This window comes from Rhincodon typus, chromosome 1 (genome assembly GCF_021869965.1).
Source record: "Rhincodon typus isolate 14 chromosome 1, sRhiTyp1.1, whole genome shotgun sequence".
Classification (NCBI taxonomy): domain Eukaryota; kingdom Metazoa; phylum Chordata; class Chondrichthyes; order Orectolobiformes; family Rhincodontidae; genus Rhincodon; species Rhincodon typus.
In genome coordinates this window covers 119587741-119607380 of record NC_063332.1, presented here as the reverse complement: position 1 = coordinate 119607380, position 19640 = coordinate 119587741, and the positions used below count along the sequence as shown (strand labels likewise).

The window sequence follows — 19640 nt, the reverse complement described above, 5'->3', positions numbered from 1 at the left end:
CTTTCTCTTATTTCTTTCCTCATATTCAAGCCTATCATCTTAGGCAGAAAATCTCATCTAAACCTCTTTCATGGCATTGACATTCTTCCTAAAATAAGACATCAAATGGAGAAACCAGCATCATAAGCCACAGGAACCAAGTGTAGCCATACAAAACGATAGGCCAATTAGCCTGATAGCAGTAATAGAAAAGATTCAATTCTCAGGTAATTAGGAACATAGTAAAATAACACTTAGAAAGTCATAATATGATTTGGCAAAAATCAATATTTATCCACAAGGAAGTCACATTTTATAAAACTATTATTGTTTTTCACTGCGACTCCCATAGAAACTGATTATTAAAAAAAGTTAACTTCCCCAAAAGGGACAGAAATAAACCGAAGGATAAGAGTTCACATTTCAAAAGATTTATCTGAACAAACAACTGAAATCAACACCAATCAAGCATTAATTAACAGGCAACTAATGCATCAAAATAAAGAAAATGTACATTCACATTAACTGAATACTGCAACCGAGATATGTCTTACAACTCTTTTACTGCGTGGAGTGCTCCTTGCAGATATGTTGCACTAGAACAAGACCAAAGTTGTTGCCATTTCATTGCTCACTGTTACATTAGGCTAATACTTAACAGTCCTTCAAAAAAAACATTCCACTTAGCCAGCCCTCCCATTGTGATTTCCACCAGCAAGACCCACTTTGCAACTCCTTGTTCCTTAAATTTCCAAAGGTACCATGGTTTTGTGTTCTTCCCTTCAAACAAAAATCCAACCCACTTCTTGCTTCACACACACACACACACACACACACAGTGTCAAAAGTAGCCTTTACAATGTTCCCTTTATGTGGCACAGCCATAAATCCACTTGAAGGGTTGACATGCTAACTGACATTCAGATGCATTGACTTTCAGTTCCAGAAGCTACTATCATGCACAAACGTTGGAGTCTGCACAGCGTCATGAAAAATTAAGAACCTAAGTTCCCTAGGAACGAAAAATATCACTGAATATTTCAACAGGTTTTTGTTTGAGTTTCTTCCCTCGTGACAACCAAATCATATTGTCTTTCCATAAAATTCTGTTCAGTTTAAGTTACAGATGACATTTTAAAACATAACTGCCTTATAAAGTTCAAAGTTCATAAATAGATGGTATAATTAAGAGAGGAGATAAGAGAGGAAACCAGAAGTAGAATATTTGGATATCTTTTTTAAAAAATCATTATAATGCCATTCAAGTTAAGCAAAGTAAGTGGAGGACGACTCAGAAATTGTGAAGAAATATAAACAATATAAATCAGTTGGCAAGAAAATGGTGGTTGGAATATAACATGGAAAAAGTATAAAGATACGCATATTGGAAAGGAAAAAGGAAAAGAAATTGGTTTTTTTTTCAATGGCAAAAGGTTGGGAATCGTTGGTTTTCAGGAGGGACCCACATGTTCTTGCATATAAGTCACAGAAAGTTAATATGCAGGTGTGTCAGCCTGTATTACAGTTCCTTTGTAATACAAGAATGAAGCTTTGTAAGTGTGAAGGGCATTGATGATACTGCACCTAGAGTACTTTGTACAGTTTTAGTCTCCTCACCCAAGAAAGGGTATGCTTGACTAACAGGGACAGCAGCAAAGAGTCATTAAACTGGGATGGAAGGAGGGAGGAAAGATTGAGTAGATGTGGCTATGTAGAAGAAGGAGTAGAAATTGTATTGAAAAGATATACAATTCTTAAAGGACTGATATGGTAGATGCTCGAACGCCCTTCATAAGATATCACATAGAGTGTAGTGTCAGAATAAGAATTCAAACAATTAGGGCTGAGATGAGGAGAAATTTCTTCATTCAACAGGTTGCAAATCCTTAAAGCTCTTTATCCCAGAAGGCTGAGGATACTTATATCATTAAATTATTGAGTTGTCTCAAGACTTTGGGAACAGTGCAGCAAAGTGGAGGGGAGGTAGAAGATCAGGCACAATCAAACTGAATAGCAGAATAAGCTTAGAAGGCCAAACTGCCTAGTCTTTCTCCCTTATGTTTTGAAGGAATCTCTAACAGTATACTTAAGGACAAATTCAGTTTCCATGAAGAACAGGAAAAGGGGATGGGGTGGAAGAGGCAGACTGATGATAGTGACTTGCCCTGCAAGTTTCTTAATTGTGCATTACAATAGCAAGTCTACATCAATATAACAATTGTTGGTGTAGCAAACTCACTAAGCTAAAACAAAGGTTAACCAGCGCTCATTTATCAGCCAAAAGTTGTTAGCCTGTCAAACAAGGATTTTTTGACAACATGAACTCAACTGCTACTTGCTGCCGTTGCCGTGGTTCCATTAGATTTCTGTGGGGATGGCAGAAAACAGAAATTAAAAATAATGTGTTTCTCATCTTCTGAAATACATTAAGTGAGAGTGGAACTAAACAACAAGAACTGATGGCACCTTCCGTAACACTTCTTAAGTGCAGAGTCGAGGATGGTTTATTAATTTTGAGTGTAACATTGAAAAGCAATTCCCTTATCTTTTATTAGTATAGCATTTAGAATATGTTAGAGCTTTCTTTACTGGTTTTTGACCAAAGCAGCATAGAAGGAAGTCATTCAACCCATCGTAATTGGGCCAGTGTCCAATTAGACCTGCTCCCCCGATATTTTTTCTGTCCATACCCTGTGAGTTTTCTTTTCAAATACAATTGTTTTTTGAAACTTGCTACTGAACTGATCCACCACATTTGCAGATAGCTCATTCCAAGTGGCTGCATAAAAGAAAAACAATAATTTCGTCTCTCCTAGTTAAATTGCCAATTGCTTTAGATCTGCATCCTTTGGCCATCAACATTCTTGCCAGTGGCTAATTTCTCTTTGTTCTCCAATATTAAAGTCACTGTACTTAATTATTTCTGGATAACTTCCTCTGTTCAAAAATTCAACTGGAAGTAAGACATGTTTTAAAAAGAAAATCATTCTTGAGACATGGCTGCCTAGACTAGGTAGGCCAACATCTGTTGGGCACTCCTAATTTCTCTTGTGAGAAGATGATGGTCAACAGTCTTGTTGAATCACTCCTATCAGTGTGGCAAAGGTATTAAAAAGGGAGTTATTGGATTTCAGTCTAGTGATGCAAAGTTACAGTAATGCATATCCAATCCAAGTCAGGAACATGTTCTGTGTCTACTGTCATGCTCTTCTACAGGATCAACGCAGTGGGCTTGGAAAGTGCTGTCCAAGGTGCCTTGGTGACTTGTTGCATTGCTGCATTGCACTTTGTACATGCTACACACAGCAGCCTTGGAGCAGCAGTAGCAAATATTTAAAGAGGTGAAAGATCACACACACTTCTTTTTTCTAGCTGGTTTTAAGTTACTACTAAGGTACATGTTGTTACAGTTGTATCTATCTGGCCAGTGGAGAGCATTCCACTTACTTATTCTTGCCTAATAAGTCCAATCTGAAATCCTAGTATTAGCCCATGTAAATGTTTTTCAGCCTCTCCAAAGGGTCTTCACCACTTTTACATTTTGCTGATTGAAAATGCATCCAGAGTTTACTCCTAAGTGTCAATGTGCTAAAACCTCTTTACTTTCCATTTCTAGAATTCTAGAAAGAAATCCCAGTGTTTGGCTTCAAGTTACAGTGAATTTCTAGCCTCCATCATCACTTTCTGTAATTTTGTCTTTTTGTCCTCAGAATCTTTTTCTCCCCTAATCCATTTAGATTCTTTTCTTCCCTCATAATACATGACTTTCTTATTGGGGATTTTGTGGCACAGTGACAGCATCCCTACCTCTGAGCACAAGAAGGTGCAGGGTTCAAGTCCGACCTAATAAGGAGCTGTGTCGTAACATGTCAGGACAGGTTGATTAATTTTTTTTCTAAACCTGCCTTTTCTTTTTTACTGAAATATTTATGTTAAAATTCACTTGCCAATTTTCCCAATTTTTTAAATGCCTGTTGAAATTTATTGTAGCCTTCTCAGTATGAATTTAGTGGGACAGTAGTACTATCACTGAAAGAGTATATCAAACAACATTTATTCAGCCCATAAGCAATTTTCCCATTATGCACTGCACCAAGAGAAAATTATTTAAATTTTATCTTGCTATTGTTTGAAAGATTTTTTTAAGATTACTGCTCTTTATTCCAGTTTATGTTTCAAGCTCGACATTCTTTTAGGCTTAGCCACTGTTGTTATCAGCATTCTTACAAGTGACCTTTTAAAATTATATTTAAACTGGCACAAGCTAAGTTAATCTTTTTTGTCCATTCCGAGTCAATTCACCCAAGTACAGTGGTTAACTTCAGCATTTCATTCATTTGTTTGTTAATCATTATTACTTCATCAGTATTAGTACAATTCCAACCGCTCAGCCCTTCAGGATCATAGTTCAGATTTGAAACTCAATTCGGTATCCTGATGGCTTCTCTCACAGTGCTTGGTCACAATACTAATACACGTTACCTTGCCACCACGCCCACAGCATTGAATTTCAAATTGGATCTCACGACACTTTCAGCTCTGCCACAGAATCCATAACATTAATTTTCTGTTTCTGATGACATACCAAGCATGTTTTCTGTTTCTGTGTCATGCTGTCCAGACAGTACTGCACCTATGCCCCACCCACAATCATAACTTACATCAAGTAGTCGTTGTTAACCAAGTAATTTTACCTCTGCTTAGCAACAGTAATGACAATCCTCAATCAAATCAGAACCTTGAGATCCCTGGTCTAATTTATAATTATCATAAACCATATTTTTCTTCACAGGGCCTTTATAGATCCTGCAAAGGCTTCTGACTTGATTAGAAAGGGTTGTACCCAGTGAATAGATAGAATTGATCATTCTAAGTTCTCCTTAGTTTGATTTGATCTGTCCATAATAATGAGGAGCCTGCAACCTAGTACAATGATAATAAAAATGACAATTTTGAAGTCAGTAGTGGTGTCCAACACAAATGTATTTTGGCACACCACTCTTCGGTATATACAATATTTTATTATTGGTCAATCACTCTTTCTCATCTGATGCAGAACTGTATTAGTCCATAAAAGAGAAGGTGGAAATCTCTAGCGTTGCACAACCTAGCGCAAAAAGTATAATTTTTAAATTTTAAGATGTATAATTTAACAACTTTTCACAGACGATGCTATGTTTGCCACATGGAGTGAAACAGAGCTTAAATGAGCTTTGAAAAAGCTATTCAAAACAGTGATCATTCCGAAGGTTGTACTGACTGCACCAGAAGTTTCAATAGCCAGCAGCACTCAAGTTCTGTATAATTTCTGTATGTACCCTTAAATCTCTATTACTAGGAGAATAGAAGTTTATATCAAACTCATGCATTTTAAATATAGTAATAGAAATAAGTTATGTACAATTTTGCAACTTTCTTAACCATGATTTAATAGTTAAATGTTTCCAGAATCTAAAAATTATAAAATATTTGCAAACTACTTGGTGTATTATTGTATTGTTTATAGGTATCTACGTTTTCCATACTAATCCAATTTTTTTTTAAAATCAAGGTCTTGCAGTTGTCGCCCTCAGATTGCATATTTCCAATTCCACCATTTGGAGTGCATATCAGGCTTAAGACTGAGCTCAAAACGCTTTGTGCTATTGGACAGTTAAGATATGAGAGTTTAGGGAGACTAAAGTTCTGTAATGTGATCACCTCCATCCTGAGCTTCACTTCATTAATCTGCCTTTCTTTATTGTTCCATTACTGCCTCTTCACACCCATCTGTTGCATTTCCCTGCTACTGGCTCCTTACAGCTCTTTCTCCATAAAGGTGTTATTTTCTCAGTGCATTTCAACATCCCTTGGTTTGAGATGGAAGTTAATTTCGTTTATATACACCAATCGCAAGCATGACAGAAACCCCCAGCTACAACAATGTATTCACTTGAGATGCAAAATCTACACTGAAGGCTTAAAGAGTTTGATCACTGCAATTTACTGCATCAAGTCATCAAACAAATCAGTATACCAAAAGTTATAAGATAATACAGCAGGAAACAGGAGCAGCAATTGGCCATTCAGACCACTGAGCCTGCTCCACCATTTATTAAGGGAATGGCTTACCTAATCAGGTCCTCAGATGGACTCTCCAGCCTTCTCCTAGAACCCTCAACTTCCTTGTCAATCAAAAATCTGACTAATTCAGCCTCGGGATATATTCAATGACCCACTGTTCACTGCTCTTAAACGGAAGAGATAAGCAGCTCAGATGAAATTCTTCCTATGATTAAAAAGACTGAAACTAGACTATGATATAAATATTCAACACATTGCTCTGAAATGTCTCGCCTGTTGTGCAGTCATATTTTTGAAATGCTATTGATAAAACAAACAATTTCAAATGGACGGTAGTATTCATAACAACATTTCATGATGTAATTACAGGGCAATATTTTTTTTTTTAAAAATCAATAATTATGAACTGTATCATTTCTGGTACCTTACCAAGGCCAGTATTTTGAAACTAGAGAGAACAGAGCAGTTTACAGTAGTGTGCTAATGTGGCCACCACCACAAATTTCAAACTACTTCTAGTCAACGCACAGAACAAAAGGAGTTCAGGAATAAACTACTTAGTCCCTCAAACTTGTTCCACTTACACAAACCCACTTTAAAAAATGGAAAAAAATTAGCAATTACAAAGGCATCACTTAAACTGAAATACAAAACCAAAAGTACTGCAGATGTTGGAGTTCTGAACAAAACCCCAATGAAAGGTCATCAACTTGAAATGTTAGCTCTGCTTCTCTCCACTCATGCTGTTTGACCTAGTTTCTTCCAGGTTTTTTTTTCCACATATACCACTTAAACTGTTTTAAATGTAAGGGTTATCTTGGGCAGGTCAAGCATCTGTTTGTGTCTCTTCAGCATTATTAATCTGTCAGTAAGTCTTTTCAGGCAGCTCCACCTTTGGTCACTCGCGTCTCAGGAACTCCTGCAGTCATGCTCACAAATGTTGAGCTGCTGTAATGTGCAAGTGGCCAGTGATGAAACTGACCGGGACTCATACATATGACAATAATAATGTACATTTATATAGAGCCTTTAAAAGTTAATGTTCCAAGGCACTTCACAAGCACTACCAAGCTAAATTTGACAAATAACTTAAAATTTAAAAGGCAGATGACTAAGAGTTAAGAGATGGATTTTAAGGAGGGTTGTGCTGGCTGCCACCTCAACACAGGAACTTTGCATCAGTCTTCACGATAAAAGACAGCAAAAATATTCCAAAGATAGTAGATAAAGTGGAAGCAAGGGATGTAATTTCAACTTTCAGTTGGTGTTTGATAAGGTACCATATATTAATTGCTTAATAAGAGCCCATGGTGGTCAAGGTAGTATATATTAGCATGGATAGAGTGAGATGGGTAAGGGTGGAGGGCATTTTCAGGGTGGGAACTTGGGGCTAGTGGAGTGCTACAAGGACACTGCTGGCATCACAATTATCGACTATACTAACTGAGGAAAGTGAATGAACTACAACCAAGTTTGCAAATGGTGAGGATGACAGAGTCCGCAGAGAAATACAGACAGGTTAAATGAGTGGACAAATGCTTGGCACATGAAATATAAGTATGGGAAAATGTGAGTTTATGCACTTCAGCAGGAAGAATAGAGGAGCTGAATATTATTTAAATGGTGAAAGGTTGCATAAAGCTACAGTACAGAAGGATTTGGGCATCTTCATGCATGAATCACAAAAAGTAGGCACCCAATTTTGGTGTGCAATAGGGAAGGCAAATTGAATGTTTATTTCAAAAGGAGTGGAGTACAAAAGTAGAGAGGTTTTGCAAAATCTATACAATGCACTAATCAGGACATTGCTGGAATACTGTGAACAGTTTTGGGCCTCTTATCAAAGGACAGATATACTGGCTTTGGAGGCACTCAAGAGAAGGTTCACCAGGCTGATGCTGCATCTGAGGGATAATCTTCTGAGAACAGGTTGTGTAGGTTGAGCTTGTACTTATTGGAATGTAAAAGAACAAGAGGCAACCTCATGGAAACACAAAATTCTTAGGGGTCTTGAAAAAGGTAGATGTGGGGAGGTTGTTTCCCCTGGTGAGAAAGTCTAGGACCAGAGGGCATAATCTCAGAATAAGAGGTCACACAGAGATAAAGGGGAATTTCTTCTCTTGGAATAACGAACCTGTAATTCTTTACTACAGAGGGCTATTGATGCTCGGTCATTAAGTATATTCAAAGCAAAGATAAATTTTTAATCAGTATGCAAATGTAGCGTTACAAGGAAAAGGCAGGAAAGTGCAGTTGAGGATTATAAAGATCATCTGTAATCTCAGTGAAAGGCTAAACAGACTTGACGGACTGAATGGATTACTTTGGCTCCTATGTCTTATGGTCTTAACTAGACCACTGAATACAAGCGTTGCATGAGCATTTCTGTGACAGACAACAGTCAGCTGTACTACACCTGTATTCACCAGCAATGTGGCACTGACCTCTAGTTCCAGATGCATATCAATAACTTCAATGGCAGACTACCTGTCACAGCACTGTGATAGAACAGGAAGTATTTTAAAAGGAATAAAGGGAAAACACGTGGAAGGATTTAGGAAGAGAACTTTAGGAAACAGGTGGCAGAATTTTGGATGACCTCAAGACTAGAGAGGGTAGATCACCAGATGAGCACTGGAGTAGTTAAGACTGAAGGCAACCAAGACATAGATGGTGGTTTCTGCAGCTGATGCAGTGAAGTAGAGGCAGAGTCAAATGACATTAAAAAGATGAATATTGTCTTAGTGATAACCTGTATGACTGGAAGCTCACCTTGATGTCAAATATAATAGAGCAACCTCAGGCAGAAAGGAGATAGAGTCAGCGGCTGGGGAGTTAAATATTTTAGAATGTCTTCACACTCTCCATGTCCCCATTCACAAGATTGTAACAGATATGCATAGTAATGGAACAGCTGGAATGTTTAATTGGTACTTTACACCTGTGGTGTCATGGCAAAAATAAAGGATCACAAACAGCACAATCAATAGCAATAGCACAACCAAAAATGAAATTATAGTTAACGTTATCTAAATTTGTGTGAAGTTTACAAAACATATATTCACAATACCAATAGGTTTCAACAGGCATGATCAGTAGCATTAAACTGCACAGTCCAAATGTCAATCATAGAATCCCTAGTGTGGGAACAGGACCTTCGGCCCAATAAGTCCACACCAACCTTCAGAGCATCCTACCCAGTCCCACCCCCCTAACCTTTCCCTGTAACCCACCTAATCTACACATCCTTGAACACTATGGGCAATTTAGCATGGCCAATCCAACTAGCCTGCACATGTTTGGACTGTGGGAGGAAACTGATCCCCCGACGGAAACCCACGCAGACACGGGGAGAATGTGCAAACTCCACACAGACAGTCGCCCAAAGATAGAATCAAACACAGGTCTCTGGCGCTGTGAGGCAGCAGTACTAGGCACTGTGCCACAGTGCCGGCCCACCCATGACCTTGGCATTATTAGCACCACACTCTAACCATCTGAGCTAACCGACCCATGCAAAAATTGCTGTATCACACCAGCCACTGTGTATTACACCTTTCATGACCTTTGGAAAATCTTCCTATCAGCTACTGGGGCAAATCTGAACTCAATGCACCATTTGGTTTTCTTTATCAAAGTACTAACACACAGTGTATTGGCCACATGGTAAAAAGTAAAATACCTAACAATTTAAAAATCTTGCACATCACATACAGTTATTGTAATCTTGGGTCTTCTTGCTTGCACTTTACATAACTTTATTGATAAAACCCCATTGTTTAGTAAGCAGGGGACTATTTTCAAGCTGCAAAGTCAATGCAGCAACTACACTGCCCACGCAGTCATTACAGCAAGGCCCAAAGCTCATTAATTGAATGAGTTGCAGTCAAGTTCTGCAACTTGCTTATTCTAAGATGATCAAAAATTGGCTAGCTCGCATTCTGAACCAATTGACAAGTCGGGTGAGAAAGAATGGCCCCAATATTTTGCTCCATGGCCCACATAATAACAGGCTCAGGATGATATTTTTGAGCAGCCCAATTGATCACTTTAAGGATCACTGTTTAGGCCACTCAATAGCTAATACAACAGGACAAGTTGTGCACATCACACACGTCGCCCATTCGTACCCAAAATTATGACCAGGATAGAACTCTGAATCACATAGTTAAGAGCCTGATTCAATACTGGCATCCTAATTTGCAAGCCCTTCTGAAATTGGCACTGGGCATCAACTGGGTACACAAGGCTTCTCTCTAGAATTTCATTGATTGGCTAGTTAGTTTTCAGGCAAGATGGCATTAGGAAATCCCTCACCCATCCAAGTGTGGCCTGACTCTTCTTATTGCCATTGGAAATCCACTAATTCCGAGGCCAGTTTAATTGCTACAAGTATACACAGCCTGTAGTTGTTCAAGAACTTAACTACTGTTCGGGCCACGAACTTTGCAAGGCAGAATGTCCTCATCAGTTTCTGGTTACATTTCATGGCACTCAAAACTTGAGATTGTTTTGCATGTATAACAGCTTGACTGCTAGGATGGCAAGTGACATTTATGGACAGTTCTGAATTGATGTTACCACAGACTCACTTCCGTAATGGAACACTCAGTTATCCCTCATAATTCTACTGATCTTATCATGAAGGAAAAATACTAAAACTATAATTTTCTAGATCAGGTTGTAGTATTACTTTATTTATATATGTATACATACACATTTGGATATGGCTAATCTGTCAGAAATTAGTTTAAAAGATGCTTCTCAGTCCATTTAGTACTGAAACAGTTAACCAGGACACAAGTTAAACCATGTGGAGACAATATGTAGAACTTTTATGAGCGTAACTGCATGACATTTAACTGCCGGAATCAGCCGAGCCTCCAATGATGTAATCTCATGCAGATCAGCTTGGAGCAGTCAGTACAGTGCTCCTGCCTTTTGATTGGCTAGTTTTCTGTCAGAAGACATCAGAAGATGATCAGTATTGGTCAGTTGACCTCAGTTAAACAGGGTAGCACTAAGTGCTTATAGCACACAACTGAGACAGAGCTACAAAAATTAAAGGTTGCGAAACAAAATAACCTAGAACTTTGCCTTCATAAGGCATTTCTTCCTTCTAATAAATGGCTAAATTTGTTTGTATTTCAGTCATTTATATTAGTCATGCTTCACCCTGAAGAGCTTTGCTAAAAATACATAATTGAATACTTTCATTAAAATCTGATTTAATCTAAATAATACCAATCTTTTAATTGTTACTAGTTTATCCTCAAAAGGTACTGTTCCAAGTTACGAGTGCATGTTTGCTCTCATTAATTTCAGAGAATATTTTACATTCTTACATATATTGTAAATGACACACAACTACAAAAGATGAGGTATCCTTCCTTAGAAGACAGCAGTATGCTCTGTAGAAAGCTAAAGCAATAACAAAAGCTCATTTCAAATGAAACAACCTGAGACTCTCTTATGCAACCCAAGGGTGATTCAGGGAAGCATAACCAGACAGAATATGGCATCAGACCAAAGGGAGAGATTTTAGGACAAGTTATAAATAGTTTAGTTAAAGGGTAGCTTTTAAGCTGTGTCAAAAATAGCGAAGACATTTAGAGAGGGAATGCCAGTGCTAAGGACAGTCAACTGAAGGCACATTTACCAATGATGGGGTGAAGGGAAGTCAGGAATACAAAAAAAACAGAAGTTCTGAGGGTTAACTGTCTTAAGGAATTTAGAGATCAGGAAGGGGTGTGGCCTTGGAGGATTAGAATTTGAGAGAGTTGGTGAAGTAAGAACAAATGTGCATCAATGACCAAAGGAATATGCTTACTTTCTATTCTTGTTGTTAATCTCAAAAAAAGCTGTTACGTTTTAAAACTGCAGGTTTTATTTCTGCTTATACCTCCAAACAAAATTCCAGCAATGCTCTTTACCAAGAGCTAATAAGCCAAAACGAAAGCACCCTTCCACTTTAAACCAGAATCCGAGGTGTTTCTCAAGAACAAAAGATCTCCTGGAATACACTGCAGCTACAGCTTGTGGCACAACACAGAAACAACAGGTTTGTAATGTAGTCAGTGAATGTGATAAGAATAGGAAAGATGCAAGTGCTGGGGTACAAAAGGAATCAATTTGCTCACAGGAGCCAACAGCAAATCATAGTAATATTATCCCCATTTATCATTACAATCATGTTTTACACTCTTACAGTAAAGCTTAGCAACAGTTGTACTTATTGCAGAAAATTACTTATTACAGGTTAACACCAAGCTATATAGGAAACATAGAAAAAAGATCTTATCAAGATATAAATCCTAATCCTAAAATTATAGATGCTTCGAGTGACCTATAATTTATTTCACCATTCTGTTTACTTTAATCAGAACTCATTTTCTTAAAACTACTCCCTCAGGACTTTAATAGCACCAGAAATAATGTTAACTCCAATAAACAAAAAAATGCTAATCCTAGTCATCAGATGACAGAATATTTCTACCAGCCCCACTGCATTTTAAGTTAACCTATACTTCATACTAAAATTATTTAAAGTCTTTACTGCATTGTTAGCACTATCTTAGCTATCACAATGCCAAATATTTACCAAAAGCATGGTGGTTCTGCTGGTTGAAGGTTGTTATGAAAGCATGATTTTATCTTGCTTACTCTATTCAGAGTCAATTTTTTTTATTCTCAGCCCTAAATGTGGGTTTATACAATGATGGATGATGTGTGATGCAAAAGATAAACATGTATTGAATGCTCACACGTGAAAACTCTTAATACTTTGATGCTTTGTAACTAATCACAAAGCAATTCATTGTGGAAATTATTGAAAGTCATTTTACCTATTATTCAGTTGTATCATTCTATTTTGATGAATTGATACATTTTTGTCTCATGTGTACATTCAAATCAAAGTACTTTCCCAATTATTTACTTCCAAAATTAGGACAGCATCCATTTTTATAACTGTGTGGAATAACCATGTGTGCGGAATTTAAAAGAAAATGTGTGAAGGACAGCATTCCAGTTCTGATGCCATAAGCTTCACTTTCCTCAAAATGTGGTTTCCTCTTGTTTCTCTGTCTACAGATGCTGCCACACTTGCCAGTCTTTTCTGTTTTTATTTGCTTCAGCTTTGCATGAGTGTTTGTTATATAAAGTAAATAAATGTATATTCTAAGTTCCAACAGGTATACTACTGTAAAATCGTAAGAACATGGTAGTAGTCATAACTACGCTCATGCTCATACATAAAACTAGACTACTGCTCAAAACCAATTTTTCTAGAAACAGAAACTCTAACACTTTTGACAGGCTGAAATTTTACTTCATTATAAATCCTGTTGCCTCAGCTAGTGCCACACTTTACACGGGACTGGGAGTGAGGTTTATTTAAAGTAGATCAATCACGAAATGGCTATCAGGGGACAACAGCATAAAAGGCTACAATCGCAACAAAAGCGAAGCATTTCTAGCTCAAGTCATTAGTAGGCTCGGTGCTCTGAATGCCATGTCCCACGCACGTTCTTTGGATACAAATACTAGCCCGATATTCTGTCAGCAACACAAGTCCGTCTTCCCAGGAGGATCGTTACCTAACGCAAACGACTAAGCGTCGAGGGCATCTGTTGAGTACAAGGTCGTGGCTTTGACTTAATTTTATTTCACCCTTTCTGGATAAAATGGATTTGACCTACCAGCAGGTAGGGGGCGGGCGCTTCGCGCAGAGCCCTCTGCACGTGTCTCAATGTCTGCAGAAGGATTTCCTCCAGAGTTATTAACCAGACAAGAAAGGATCCTTCGGGTTTTTCAGCAAAACGCCTTGAAGAAAGAAAACAGCCGAGGGGCGGCTTCTTTTCGAGAAAAAGGTTTACACCCTCCCCACTTCCAAGATAAAAGGTAGTCCGTAATGCCGGGTGCTTTTTTTTTAAATTGAGAAATAGCCCCCTGACTGTTGGGGAAAGGGTCTCGAAATAAAAACAGGAAAATAATCGCCGAAGGGGCAGACGGTTGAATTGGCCGACACCCTCACCCCATCCGGCAACACCAGGAGGAGGGTGGCAGCATTTAAATGAACACTTTCTTTTTTTTTTAATAAAAAAGCACCTGTCCATGCTTTAAGGTATTTTCAACAAGGATGTGGTGGGGGGGGAAGAAATCAATGTCTTTTCGCCCCCCCCCCCCCCAACCAACCAGTCCCCCGGGAAGCATCACTCACCAGTTTTCCTGCATCCATTGAATGGCTTCTCTCTCGTTGAACTGTCTCTCGAATTCATATTCCTGCAGCGCCAGCACTGACATAGTCCCAGTGTTTGAGCCCTGTTTGCTGTTCTGTGGTGCTAAGGAACTTGTCCCTGTCCCTTTTGGCTCTGATTGACGGCCAAGCTGGGCATGGCGCTCGCTCGCGCGCGCTCCCAAGAGCCCCCACCCGCGGCGCGCGCGCTCTCGTCTCCTCCCGCCCCGCCCGTCTGTTCGCCGCCTCGGCACAACAACTCCAGCTCCGCGCGGTCCTATCGCCCGCCTGCCCCAAGGGAGGGTCACCACACTTTCACCGTAGAGCTTCATTCTGTGAAGAGAGAGACGACTGCTGCTGGTGGTTACTTAACCCGAAATTCGCGAGATTATGGAGGAGAATCTTCTCACTGGTCACCACAGCCGGTGCGAGAATTGAACCCTGACCTCTGCGTTGCAAACCAGGACCTGGACCTCGCCTTCTTTGTCTCCCATCTGGGGACGCCCTATGGATGACTGCAACGGTGCGGCCTCGTGCTCCCGCCAGGAGCGTGAGCAGTTCGTCAATTTTGCCAACACCTTCCACCCTGCTGTCAAATTCCCCTGGACTATTTCTGACACCTCCCTCTCCTTCCTGGACCTCTCGGTCTCCAACTCCGGAAACCATCTCACCACTGACTCCCACAACTACTTTGACTACATCTCCTCTTACCCATCCTCCTGCAAAAATGCTATCCCATACTCCCAATTCCTCTGCATTTGCTCCCAGGATGTGGTGTTCCACTCCAGGACATCCCAAATATCCTCCTACTTTAGGGACCGTAATTTCCCCTCTTCTGTAATTAAGCATCCCCTCAACCACATCTTCCCCCATTTCCTGCACTTCTATCCTCAAACATGTCCCCCCCCACCACAACAGCAATAATGAGAAAGCCCCCTTAGTCTTCACATACCATACCACCATCCTCTGACATTTCCACCACCTACAATCAGACCCCACCATGAAAAAGATATTTCCCTGCCCACCACTGTCTGCTTTCTGCAGGGACCATTTATTGCGTGACTCCGTTGTCAGCTCTACACTCCCCACCAATTCCTCCACTGCAACCGCAAGAGGTGCAACACCTGCCCCCACACCTCCCCTTTCACCTCAGTCCAAGGCCCAAAACAGTCCTTCCAAATCCAGCAGACATTCACCTGCACTTCATCAAACCTTTATCTGTTGTTCCTGATGTGGTTCACCGATCATCTGCACTCTGCAAACATCAACCAACTTGACCTTCTAGTTGCCATCTATTTTAGTTCCCACTCCCACTCCCCTAATGACATTGGCCTCCTCCACTGTCAGAATGAGGCCAAATGTAAACTTGAGGAACAACACCTGATATTTCACCTTGGAAGCTTACAGCCCAATGTTCTTAACATTGACTTCAGCTTCAAAATTCCTCCACCCCCAGCCTTATCCCATGTCCAGCCCACACCCTCCTGACCTGACCTAACCTGTCCATCTTCCTACTCACCTATCCACTCCACCCTTCTCACAGACCAATCACAATAACCCCCTACCTATATCCACCTACAATCATCTCTCCTACCATTCCCCCAGCCCTCTGCTTCTATTTATTTCTGGGCTCCCCTTCCCCTCCCCAGTCCTGACAATGGGTTTCAGCCTAAAATGTTGACTTACCTGCTGTGCTTTTCCAGGCTCACAGCTATAGACTCAGCCATCCAATCAACTGAGCTAACTGGCTGCTGCACCAGACTGCAGTGGTAATGCCCCTACCCCTGAGCTAGCAGGCCTGGATTCAAGTTGCACCTGGTCCAGGAGTGTGCAATAACTTCTCTGAACAGGTAGATTTTAGAAAATATCAACAACTGTTCATTGACCACCAGCAGCACACCAAACACAAACACACACCCCCACCACATTTTAATATTCTCTTTTTCCTAAATTACCTAAGCAAAATTTTGTGGATGCTGAAAATTTGAAATAAAAACAAACTGCTGCATAATCTCAGCAGGTCTAGCAGCAGCTTTATTTTCCTCTCAACAGAATGTTTTGAGTCTGGTCTGACTCTTCAGAATTCTGGTTTTGCCTAAATGACTTTCATTTTTAACAGTACCACCCAGTTGTTTCCTTTTCTCCACCTCCCACTTTTAATTTAAAAAGACAATGAATAGTCAGAGTTTCAGCTGTGTACTTCCTTTGAGGTATTGGGATTCTGTTCCCTAGTGGGCGCAGGCTGTTGAACATTTTTTCAAAAGTGATCAAGATTGGGTTTTCTTTTGACAGGGTGGTGCCCCAGGGGATTTGGGGATCAAGCAGGGAGGTCGAGTTCAGCTCAACGATCAGCCTACATTGCAATGCTGTTATTGAATGGAGAGCAAGATCAGGGTGTTATGGCCTTTTCTGCTCCTAATACTGCATTCTTATCATTCATATGATGTTAGTTTTCAGATTTAAATTTAATTAGAATAATAACATTGATATTAGTGACAGCTATGATTATAATGACACAAGCATGTCTGACAGCAAACAATCCTCATTGGAATGCATATTTGAAGAAGACTTGCATATATAGAATGCCTTCCATAATCTCAGGAAACCCCAGAATGTTTTACATCCAATTGCAGTGTAGTCATTGTTCTAAAGTTAGAAATACTATTGATAATTTGTGTGCAACAAGATCCCACAAAGAGCAATATGTTAGTATCGAATCAGAGATAGTAGGAACTGCAGATGCTGGAGAATCCGAGACAACAAGGTCCAGGGCTGGATGCTATGATGCTGCTTGGCCTGCTGTGTTCATCCAGCCCTGCACCTTGTTGTCTCGCAATATGTTAGTAGTCAGGTTTACTCATTTATCAATGTTGGCCAAAGTATACTCTTTATTTCTTCCAAGAAATAATGTGCTGTCATCTAGAGGCTAGACAGGGCCTCAATTTAATGTTCCATTGGAAGATAGAACTGCAACACATGGTTTGCCAACTCCAGTTGGATCTTTCCCTGGTGGTTTGGTGACATGACCGCCTGCCTGCAATCTCCCAACTGCCAATTTTTGGTCATTGGTCACTTGGCATTCCCATCTTCACATTTCACCATCTTACCCAGCCAATCAAAAAGCAAGCATTAGCTGGTTCACGACTGTCAATTCAGCAGCAGTCTTGGTAGATTTTCATAGGTTTTTTTTTTATAACCAGTAAAGAGGAGTACTCACATCAGTCTTCAGGAGGTTAAACAATTTTGTGAGTTGCCAAAAAAGTGCAATCTGTTTGCAATTGGATCAAAGCAAAGTAGTTGAATGTTACCTCACTACAGGAAGAGACTTTTATTAAACTTCAAAACATTGCATCCTCCCTTGGCCAAGGTTTTTATATTTAAAAAAGAACTTTTTAAATATGGATTCTTTGCCTCCACACTGTCCCAACACACTCTCTGGCCAATTATTGTTGTTGGAGCTGCATTCAACTGGGCAATGGAGGAGTATTCCATCATACTCCTGACTTGTGCCTTGTAGGTGGTGGACAGACTTTAAGGTATCAGGAAGTGAGAGAATCCTAGCCTCTGATGAAGGAGCCTGCTTGAATTGGCAACATATTTACAAACGTTCCCTCTTCATTCCCTCCACCACCAATGATTGCTACCGATGACTCTGCTTTCTCTGTAGCCACTTTCTTAAAGATGTTGGGGTGTAGCCGGTTGGCCTAGAGGACTTGTCATTCCCCCTAGTTCCAACAGTTTACGTAGTACACTTTTCTCTAATAAGAACTGTTTTTGAAATCTCTCCCTCTCCTTTGCCTCTAATTTTTGACTATGCTTGAAAAGCTTTTTGATTCATCTACTTTGCCTTTCCCATGTCAAACCAGCTTCTAGAATGACTTCCATCAATTGCTCAAGCCAAAATCCACCTCCTTTTAAGACATGTCGACTCACTTCAAATAGCATAGCCTAGCTTAGACTTGCTAGCTTATCATGGCAATGGCTTTGGCTTTGGCTTTGACTTTAGCTGTATGTAGAGTTGAGGGTGCAATCAGTAGAGCATTCACCCACTTTATGATCTTTCTTTCTAAAATCAAAATCTTCAAGGAACTGGGCAACTCTGGCAGCATATGGAGTGAAGGGGTTAATGCTTCAAGTCCAATACGAGTCTTCTTTGGAACTCTGTGATCTCCATGCCTGTGTTTGGATGCTGTCCGTTTGTTTGTTTCTTTGATTTTCACAAGTCCTGGTTTGAGGAAATTAATTTCCATTTGTAAACCCAAAAATCCACAACCTTTACTCTAACTTCACCGAGAATGCAAACACATCCCCTTGTCATCTCCAACTTCCAACTCCCTGTTCTCCAATGCACTGAATTTAAAATGCTCATCTTATTTACAGAATCCTTTAAGAACCTTGCTCCATTCTGCTATTTTCTTCAAAGCAACATCTGAGCCTATGTCCTGTGACACACTGATGCTTTTCTGTCCATCCCCACTCCCTCATTTGTAAAAGAGCCTTCAGCTACCTCAGCCCTTCCATTGGAACACTGTTCTAAAACCTCTTCATTCTGTTATTCCACACCCTGCTTTTAAAAAGCCTTGTAAAGCCTATCTTTTGATTATCTCTTTTAGTTATTGTTACAAACTCCTAGACTAAAATAAGGCATCCATTATCCTTTGTATGAAACACTTTAGGAAGCCTCATTATTTTAAGGGCAAAAAGTTATTAATTTGTTTTTGGAGTTAGCTCTTGATGGTAACAATTTGAATCTAAGTTACAGCATAAATCTGCTGTTATCACATCAATGACTGTCATTGTGCAACACATTCTGTACTAGTTGAAGTCTTAGGATACATTTTATCAAAGTACAATGCTCACTAGGAGGAATCTTTCTTTTCTTGGTTAAGTGCCAGTGTCAGTTGCTTCAAGATTTTCAGGAGGCTGTTTCACCGTGAGGCCTAGCAAGACTTCTTGCTGTATCTTGTCAAATTCTGTTTCTATCTTACCATATGCCATTTCCAGAACAACCTGCCACTCAGTGAATATCCATTGCAAGTCCAGCATTCCTTGATCCTGTGCCATCTTTAAAAGGCCACAGTTCCCCAGGCAAGCATTGGCAATCCAGCATTGCCCTACATCTACAATGTAATGACACAGCAACTAAAAGTAATACTGCTCACAGCACATAACCAGCTGACACCCACTTGTATATACAACTCGTATTCTCTCACCCTAGTTGCTGCTTAACCACCAGAACCCACAGTTTACTCTCGTTAGCTACATCCTGTCTAAAAACACTCTCCCAGTCAATGCTATCCTGTTTCCAGTGCCCACAGTTTCCCAGTGTAGACTAAGGGAACATCACAAGAAGGCAAGCAAT

At 39.9% G+C, this 19640-nt stretch overlaps 1 protein-coding gene across 1 annotated transcript in view; it reads right to left on the bottom strand.

The window, feature by feature from the left end:
* LOC109929563 (elongation of very long chain fatty acids protein 6-like) overlaps positions 1-14469 on the bottom strand; it is a 117013-nt gene extending 102544 nt beyond the window's left edge. The window contains exon 1 of the mRNA XM_020529222.2: positions 14264-14469. Within this exon, the coding sequence (XP_020384811.1) occupies positions 14264-14346 (83 nt within the window). The 5' untranslated portion in view covers positions 14347-14469. The remainder of the gene's footprint in view (positions 1-14263) is intronic.
* Positions 14470-19640: the final 5171 nt, after the last annotated feature.